Source organism: Lolium rigidum, chromosome 5, assembly GCF_022539505.1.
Source record: "Lolium rigidum isolate FL_2022 chromosome 5, APGP_CSIRO_Lrig_0.1, whole genome shotgun sequence".
NCBI classification, from domain to species: Eukaryota; Viridiplantae; Streptophyta; class Magnoliopsida; order Poales; family Poaceae; genus Lolium; species Lolium rigidum.
This window is the reverse complement of record NC_061512.1, coordinates 178,094,165-178,103,634: the sequence shown is the minus strand read 5'-3', so window position 1 is coordinate 178,103,634 and position 9,470 is coordinate 178,094,165. Positions and strand designations below refer to the sequence as shown.

Here is a 9,470-nt window from a genome sequence, read left to right as displayed (position 1 = left end):
AGCTCATGGACGCGACTAGGCTCACGGCGTCGGTGGGGGTGGTGTAACACCCCAGGTTTCCAGATGATGGCGGGGTAGAATTAAAAACGGAATGTGCATTGCATCGCAAAACAGGGAAAAATTTCGCGCTTTATTGCATAAAAACCTAAGGGGGATCAAGTTTCTCTCTTGATGCCATTAGGATTTAGGGTTTCGAGAGTGCGATAAACTTGAACATGACCTCTTTTGAATTTAGTGTTTTGAAAGTGGAATGAATTTGAATTTATATTCACATTAAGACAATGCAAATTTAATAAAGGATATGAATATTTAAAACAATATTGAAATAGAAATCTAATCCAAATAACAAAAGAATATAAATAAGTTACAAATAGCTCAATAGAGAAACTTTGATATTTATTGATCATCACACATAATACATTGTCTTTACAATATCCATTTATATTACAACAAATTAAATTAGAAATGAACAAAGAAAATAAAAAGGGAAAGTACAAGAATACAAATGAACTATTTTAATTTCCTAGACACTGCCTTGATCATCTTAATCATCTTGTAGCAATTGATCATCTTGAGTTTCCTGCACAAACAAAACCAAATAACCACATTTGAACAAGTGACAATGCCAAAGGAAAACCCCACCAGGAGGATAATCACAAGAACTAGCCGAGTTGATCCATCCATCCCAAGTTCCAACATGAAACTCACAGACAACTTATCAAAAGTTCTTAAGGAAATTCTTAGTTTATTCTTAATCTTGGTTTAAGAAGTCATCCTTATCAAAAGGTAGTATCAGTGAGATGTGTAGCATCATCATCATCTCTATGCTAGGAAGTGATGCACATATGAATGGTTATCATTAACATAATATTACTTGCTATCACTTGTTACTTTTTATTCAGTTTTTTTTATCCATGCCACCATGTTTATGAGTGAGATCAACTGAAGCCATGAACCATGGTCCATTTTAAACCAAGAAACACCCTTGAACTTGCTTTACTTGCACTTTTACTTTCAACATTTTATTATTGCAAAAATTCAAAAATACTTTATTCACTTTACTTGCTTTATTTATTTCAGCTTTGTATTATTCACACATCGTTATGCCTGACAAACAACTTGGTGGACATGGGGACACAGAGCTATTGCATTTACTTGAAAAGTTTTTTTTGAAGAGGATAGAAGGATGGACTAAACTTTTACCCCAAGAATTAGATATATACACCATAGAGTCACCTTTTGGCAAGAATCACCATTGCTGCATCACTTTGCACTTTGAGTCCCAACGCATTGGTATACGTGTGTATTTTTGTTGCCATCAACGGTTTGTGAAGGGCAACCATAGCACACGATCTAATATGAAATCATTTGTGTTGTTTCACACATGATCCTTATTTACAGCACGATTCCGATATGCTCACCTCCGCGCTCAGGTGGAGGACCTCTAGCCTGTTTTTATTGGGCGTAAGCAGTCCTCCGCACCGCACACATAGGCCCTTCTGTATGATGGGGGCCTAAAGCCTGACCAAAACTAGTGTTAGCGAAGAAGGATGAGACATGGAGATGTGCACTGAGACTAGGATAGATGCATGAGTGCCAGTACAGAAAAGAAGAAATTAACACCCCATTCTGTCCCATAGATGCCCTATTGGATGAGGTGGTGCTAAATGTTACAACAAAGATTAACTTGAGATCTAGCTATCATCGTATCAGGATGAGAGAGGAAGACATTCAGAACTCCAAAAGAAGGCATGCCTTTGTGAAGGTCCGTTTGCCGATGGGATTGCTGCCGTGTAGTGTTTGCCAAGTGCAAACACTTGGCAAAGGCTATTGCTCACTCAACAAAAAAATAATGGATCTCCGGTATTGAATGTGCAACACATAAGTTAGGCACTTGTTTATTTTGTTGTAACTCAGGCGGGTGGTTGGCTTTGTTAGTTCAGAGAAAGTCTTATTTCAAGACTTCCGTTTTTTTTGCTCCATTTAAATAAGTTAGGCACTCCAAAGTTCATGACCTTTGGATCCCTCAAATAAAAATTTGGAATGTTCAGCTCATAGACTCCCTTTTTCAAAGACCTACCACAGATGCTATCAAAGAAGTTAAAGTTATCCCCTATGATGAACCTGACATTATCTGTTGGAAACTCACCCCAAATGACAAATGTAATACAAAATCTGCTTACAAAGCCTATCTGAATGCCCTTTTTGATGCAGGTTCTCCTAAGACGATCCCGCCAGATGGTACAACGCTTAACCTACTAAGCAAAGTTTGGGAGAACAAAGAGTTGTTACCAAGAATCAAAACTTTTGCTTGGAGAATCATAAGAAGAGCCATTCCTACAGGGGAAAGAGCATCAAGATACTCAAGGCATATTTCCAATATTTGCTGCAGGTGCGGTCTTCAAGAAAACGACATTCACTTATTCTTTACATGCACATTTGCTAGAGCTGCCTGGTTTCAATCACCCTGGTATCTTAGAATGGACTTAATCACTCAAAATTCTGAGAATTTTCATACCCTCTTACCTTTAGATCACCCTCATGTTAACATCCCAAACATCTTTACTTTCCTCTGGTGGCTTTGGAAAATGAGAAATGAAAAATTGTTTAACATTTGTATGGACAGCCTAGTCAAGTAATCATAAGAACAAATGCTCTGCTTAACAGCTTACAAATCCATAATGCTCCTACTATACCTAACAAAAATAATGAAACTCCTCAGGAGCTTTTATATTCTGGCCCAAAGATCTTTGTTGATGCAGCCTGGAAGAAGTGACCAAATGGACAATCCAAAAAAGCAGGAGTTGGAGTACATATCACCTGAAAGCAAGGACAACACATAACATATGTTTTTATTTCAGCCAAGACAGCTCCAGTTTCTTCCCCAATTCAGGCCAAGGGGGAAGGACTTCTCTTTGCAGCAAACATTGCTTCTTCACTTCTTTTGCAGGACCCCTACTTTTTCACAGATAACATGGGCTTAGCAAAAGCAGTGCAAGCGCATGGAGGTGCTGATCCAAACGTCTTATGGGAAATTAGAAGACAGGCTGTGCAATTTCAGGAAACGATGCAGATGCTTCGACCAAGGATATTTCACATCAAAAGATCTCTGAATGTTATTGCTCACAAGTGTGCACAATAGGCAAAAACTCTAGCTAGAGTCTCGCCTCTTTACTCTTGCAATAATCCTACTCATACATTATTATCGTGTCCTGTTTCTGTAGCAATCAACAGGTTACTACCAGCAGGAATAATGTTTGTATCTGTACAATGTTTATGAGTAATGAAATTTAGGGTGCTCTGCACCCTACCCTTGTTCAAAAAAAAAAAGTTAGGCACTTGTTGTTTATTTTGCTCGTGTAAACCAGGTGGTGTTTCTCAAAGAGAAGGTGAGCAAACAAAAGGTCTAGGATGGCTAGATAACCCAGCCACAAACTCAGCTTTCACGCATCGAGCTGCTGAATCACACATACTCCCTTTTATCCTCTACACAAAAGAAACTTGTCGATGACACAGGCTAACAATAATGCTACTAGCTAGTAGCAAAAACCAGCCAATGAAGCTTGCCAACAAGTGACTGGGAATCGTAATAAATTCGGGCGAACGACGTGGCGACAGGCCCCCGACCGAGCACCAGCAAAGGAACAAGGACGCACCAATCAGGCGCGAACACGAGCGGCCCAGGCCCAGGCCCAGGCCCTGGGCCTGGGGAATAACAATCAGTGCGCGCGCGGGCGGGCGAGCTGACGTGGATCCGACCGATCATGGGACCCCATCCGACGGCCCAGATCCTCTCTCCCGCTCTTTTATCTCCCTCCACACCATCTCGCAGACCCCCACTCTCCTCCGCTTCTCCTCTCCACACGCTCACGCTCATGCTCAGGCGCGCCCGCACTTCCATGGCCGCCGCCTCCTCCCCGTCTCCCCTTCCTTCATCTCGCCTCTTGCGGACTTTACGGGTGTGCGTGTGCTAGAGTGTGTCGTGTGCCTGAGGCCTCTTGGTTTCTTGGTGAAGCGAGGAGTGGTGATCAGGGGCCGGATTCATCGTAGCGCGCGGTGCATGGCCTGCAACAACCCGATGAGGCGGACGACGAGCCTGACGGAGTTTGCGCCGCCGTCCGTGCTGGCCGTGGTGCTGGAGGACGAGGACGAGGACGAGCAGGTCGAGGCGGCGGTGGAGCAGCCCGACGGGGGCCAGGACTGGCTGGCGGCGTTCGGGGGCGGCGACGGCGGCAGCAGCGGCGCGGCGGTTGGACCGCCCAGCCGGGACTGGATCGCGGCGTACCGCGCGCGCGCGGCCCCGGCGCGGGCGGGGCTCCGCCGGAACTCCGCCGACTACTCCAAGGTCGAGACCGCCGCGTTCCTCCGGCACTGCGGCCTCTGCCGCCGCCTCCTCGGCCCCGGCCGCGACACCTTCATGTACAAGTAAGTTCAACCTCTGATCTTGCACGCAGGTGAACGTGCGGTGCATCCATGGCGCGCAAGTAGACCAGCCACTAGTACGAGTACTCATTATCCTAACCTGTTTGTCGTTCGATCTGCAGGGGCGAGGCGGCGTTCTGCAGCCTCGAGTGCCGGCAGCAGCACATCACGCACGAGGAGTGGAAGGACAAGTGCACGACCAGATCTTCGGCGGCGCCGCCCACCAGCCGCGGAGGCCGCTCCAGTAAGACCGACAACGGCGGCACGGTGGCGGCGGCGTGACCATCGACGAGCTCGTCGATGCAGCGGCGGCGTGGTACCGATCATCACGCATCATCTACCCTATATAGCGCACTTTCTCAGAGCTCCTACGCATGTATTACTCGTACGTTCGTGCGGTTGAAATGTAACTAGCAGTGGTACTGATCGATCACCACTTCATAGCTTTTTCTTAATTGTACTTGGAGCTCGAATCCGTTTCAGAGATTATTCGTTCCTGTAGTACTGAGTACACTCCGCTACTGATCGATTATATTGGTTAAATCAGATGCTTCACCTCACAATCTTATGTTGCCCGGTGTAAGTCTAAATTCATGGTGATGTGTCTAGATGCAATCACTGCTGTTTTACGTGTTCATGAGGTAATATATCCCCCGGCGGCTCGAGAGTTAAAAACCATTGAACCAGTTTGGTGATAATTAATCGTCCAGTCCCGTGAGGTGCAGTCTCGCTCACATGATACCGATGTGGGCTAAGCACTTGCTACATGACACTGATAAAACAAAATTCAAGTCAAAACTCTTATCAATTGCTCGACGGCGCAAGTAGAACCCAACAACTTCATCAACACAACTAACTCACTTTTCAGTAAATAGCATTTCCTTCGTTCTAAAGAAGATATCTTAACTTTTCTGGATTTATATATATCTACACACGCTAAAATCCGTATAGATATATGCAAATCTAAACAAAATTTGGACATTGTTTTTACGAGACAGAGAGGTACAACGTACAGCTAGTATATGCACAAGTGGAGACGAAACAAACTCCCGAGCCGCTCGCGCGAGGGTGGCTCTGGAGGCCCTCTACAACCCTACCAGCCGCTCGATACAGATCCTGCCCAACCGGCCGCTGTCACCGCCGGTGTCGGCAGTGGCAGCCATGCCATGGCTGTCGAAGATGGCGAGTGGGGATGTCGCAGACCGTCGGGCTCCCTTCGCGTGAGGGGTTCGTTTTTCAACGGCGCACGTGGAGTCAAGGCGGCGGGGCGGTGGCGCTCGCCGGCGCTCGGCAGGGAGGCGTGGGGAGACAGAGAAGTTGCGCGTGCGGTTCCGCCCCAGCGGCGGCACGGGTCATGAGAGGCTTCTAGTCTAGGGTTCGTTCCTACCTTCTGGGCCAATGTCGTGTGGGCCCAATCTAGAAAAAAATGGCCTTTGGTTTGATCTGGTGGAGAATAGGTCGGCCCGTTCCATCTGTACGCCGGAAACCGGCCGGCGATGAGGGGGCTGCTGGTCCGGCCGAATAAAGGTGGTTGTCCTAGGGTTCCTCTTCTACAAGGATGGTGACCTTCCTGAGGCCGGTCCTTCTTCATCTGGCTGGAGTGGGGAGTTCTGGAAGGCTACGCCGGCGGATATAACAGTGCACCTTATGCTTGGAGTTTGATGAGTTGGGTGGTATTCAGTCATGCACACACATGCTTTTATTCCGTCCATTTGGTTCTAGAGGGAGCAGTGTGAAGCTTTGTTTCTTTCTTGTCATTAGGTGACATTTGGTCTATGGTAAAGTCAGAGGCGGAGAATATCATGAAGGTCGGATTGAAGGGCTAGCAATGGAGGTTCGAGTCTCTGCTATGTTGAGGGACTTGCTTGATGTTCTAGGTTTCGCAGCAGTAGTATGCAAGTGGGGACGACAACACATGTGAAGTTCAGAGTCTTACCTTTAATGGTGAAAATCCAAAGTCTGTCCTTAATTGATTGTGCCTGGCAATGGTCTTGTTGAAGACATTGTTTTGAGAGCGGAGACTATCTTTAGGGTGAAAACCTAAAATATTTTGATTGGACAACGGCACAGTTCCCTTATTGGAGGTGTCTCTTTTGGAGAGCCTGGAGTTAAGATGTTGTCTTGGTGGTGGATGTATTGTTTCTGTTAGGCCTAAAATACCGTCGCGGGACTTTTTATTCTTAGTTTACCTTTTCTTTTTTGGTTGTGTACATCTGTACCGCCATTAGGGTATTATGTTGTTGGAGAGGCCGGATGTAATTGGCATCTCTCGATATTAATATATTCACTTTATCGAAAAATTCATTTTACGAGAAAAGGAGTACTACTAGTTGCCAGGTGTGTGCGCCCTAAATTTCAGGAATAATCAAGTGAATAAAACCGAGAGTACTAGTACAAAAAACATTAAGAAATAAAATTGCAGGGAAAATAAATAACTAGTAAATTAATAGCATTTGATAGAGAGGAGAATTTAGGCTCTCAGGCATCAGCGATCTCATTATTTTGAAAAATTGAATCATGTTTAAGAGTTTTTTAGAAAAAGATGAGAAAAACTGGATGTAGGCAATGATGTTTCCCACAAACATGAAAATACTAATTTTAAATACTTTATATTTTGAGCTATAAAAAATAAGAAATATGTTGGATCTGAATATTCATGTGTGTAAGTCTCTAAAATTTATCAGTGTAGCTCACGATATAAAGAATTTTGCATGGTTCTTACATCAGTTATTATTATTTTTTATTTATTTTTATAAAACTTGCAATATATTTTCTGGGAGCCAAAGACACTTTTTGGGTATAATACTAGTCACAATGGGATGTATCATACACTAGAATCATGCATAATATCATGAGCTAGTATCATAGGTCCATCATGTTTAATATTTTGAAGAATCTCAATACAAAATTGTATACATGATCTATTTACCATTAAAATTTCTAGTTCTACGAGCTATGATACGGTATACCTATGATACCACTTTCACCTCTCTCCCTCATTAATTGATGTGTCACATCAGACTTTTACCAACATGTCATCCATGATACTACCCATGATACTCTTATTGTGGCTAGTATATTTTTCTGATGTGAGTATATTTTTCTTCTTTTTCGCGGAAAATCCACCAATCTATTGCTAATATCAATAGTAGTATAAAGAGCTCTAAGAGTAAATAAACTGCAAATAGATTCTTGAACGACATAGCCAAGACTACAAGAACTAGAGTGAGGCGAAGGGGCGCCGCCGTCCTCGCCCCTCCCTTAGTGGATCTTAACAAAACTTGTTGTATCAGACAGACGGGAAGTCATTGTGCTTAGGCCGCAGGGACTAACACATGAGTACAACAACCATCGATAAAGATGAGAACCATAGATCATAAGAGTTAGAATTGCAACCACACCAACTAACAAGAGCACCAACCGGATCCGAAACGGGGATAGAGCAGGCATGGCCTTAGAGTAACTCAAGCATATACTATAAAACGGCCCAAAATGGTAAAACTCCACCGGGTTTATGATTTAGGCTCGGTTGCGACCACATATAAGATACTGTATTCATAGCCTGGCCCATAAAAGCTTTCACATGGGCATCTTAACTTGCACGCGCAGACGCTACAAGTAGTAGTCAATGCGGCGGAAACTGGTTCAAACCCTATTCCTGCTCCACCGCCGCCCTAGTTTACCTTTGGCGAGCAATTGTTGCCCACGTAGACCGCATCAGTTGCTCCGCCATGTGTCACCGCAGCGGTTTCGGAAAGGGGCGTCCAGATTGGAGCTGGCCGTGCCTCACCGCGACGCGGTGGAAACTCCCGTGGCACCCCCGCCGAGGAGCACATGAAATGGGTCCACTCACAGGGCACGAAGAAGAGGGACCAACCGCGGCCTGACGCCGTTGCTCTGCCTATACACGCATGTTGGAGGCAGTGTCATCTTCCTCCTCGCGCCATCGCCGTCGTGCCCCAACACGGCCCTCCGACGATGATTGGGGCACGTCGGCCGAAGAGGAGCCGGTGCACCCGCCGATCAAGATAGTCAAGGACGCCGACTTCATCAACAATGACGAAGCTGACGTGGATGCAGTCGAGAAGCTCCGTCACATCTCAGCGCGGGAGGCCGCTAAGGCGTGGTAGAAAGAGGAGGAGGATGCGCGTTGGGATGTGTAACAGGCGCGCGCCTATGAGGAGTTCCAGCAGGAGGATGCCGCGCCCGCCGCGTGAAGATGGAGCGCGTCGAGCTTGAGTAGCTGGAGTCATCATCTTCCGCCCCACCCACATGCCCCGACAAGGTATCCCGGGGCCGAATTTGGGTTGGGGTAGTCCGCCCAAGCCGAATCTAGGTTTTTGTTTTGCGTGTTCATCCATTTTTCATTTCCAATCGCATAGAATCGCATGAACATGGTTTTTGAATTTCTTGGTGTATGTGTTCTAATCTCGGCCGGCCGATTGAGCTTGTACTTGAGTTTTCACCAAATTTAGCGTATATGCTAGAGTTGTTGTTATTCTGACTTCAAGACGTAGTCATCTCCCCACCGTAGAGCAAGGGGGACGAAACCCTAGATTTTGGCCATTCTGGATCGCCTCTCATGCTAAACCTGGAATTCGAAACAATGCTTTGATAAGTGCATCGTATTCTTTGAGACTGATAAGTGCATCATATCACACTGGTAGTCTGGTGCAGTCGATCCCCGGAATTTCCAACCACCGACCAGTATGTGAGGACGGCCACCGACCAGTATGGTAAATTAACCTGCTTCTGTAAATCGTCCAAACATCTCCGGCCGGGCTTAGCTGCAGCAGCTGGTATGTACGTTCTTCTTAATGCTTAACTTGGATTTTTATTTCAAAGTTCTGAACTTGGAATCGAAACAATGCTTTGATAAGTGCATCGCATTCTTTCGAAACCGATAAGTGCGTCGTATCACACTGGTAGTCTGCTGCAGTCGATCGTCGGGATGTCCATCCACCGGCCAGTACACCCCGATATGTCACGAGTGGTCCGTTGCGTTGGACGCACTTGCACCCAACCACAAGCTCCAGGCCCCCAGCACC

The 9,470-nt window shown here is 45.9% G+C and overlaps 1 protein-coding gene across 1 annotated transcript; it reads left to right on the top strand.

Moving 5' to 3' along the window:
* The first annotated feature begins 3,831 nt into the window (after positions 1-3,831).
* Positions 3,832-4,985, top strand: LOC124658029 (FCS-Like Zinc finger 6-like). Its single transcript, XM_047196478.1, has 2 exons — positions 3,832-4,425; positions 4,545-4,985. The coding sequence occupies exons 1-2, from the start codon at positions 4,061-4,063 to the stop codon at positions 4,702-4,704; spliced, it is 525 nt and encodes a 174-aa protein (XP_047052434.1). The 5' UTR covers positions 3,832-4,060; the 3' UTR covers positions 4,705-4,985.
* The last annotated feature ends 4,485 nt before the right edge of the window (positions 4,986-9,470 follow it).

Bases quoted from the DNA above. Each gene is read 5' to 3' on its own strand.
- LOC124658029 (XM_047196478.1), top strand. From the start codon at position 4,061: ATGGCCTGCAACAACCCGATGAGGCGGACGACGAGCCTGACGGAGTTT. The intron at 4,426-4,544 runs GTAAGTTCAACC...TTCGATCTGCAG, and splicing joins CGCGACACCTTCATGTACAA to GGGCGAGGCGGCGTTCTGCA.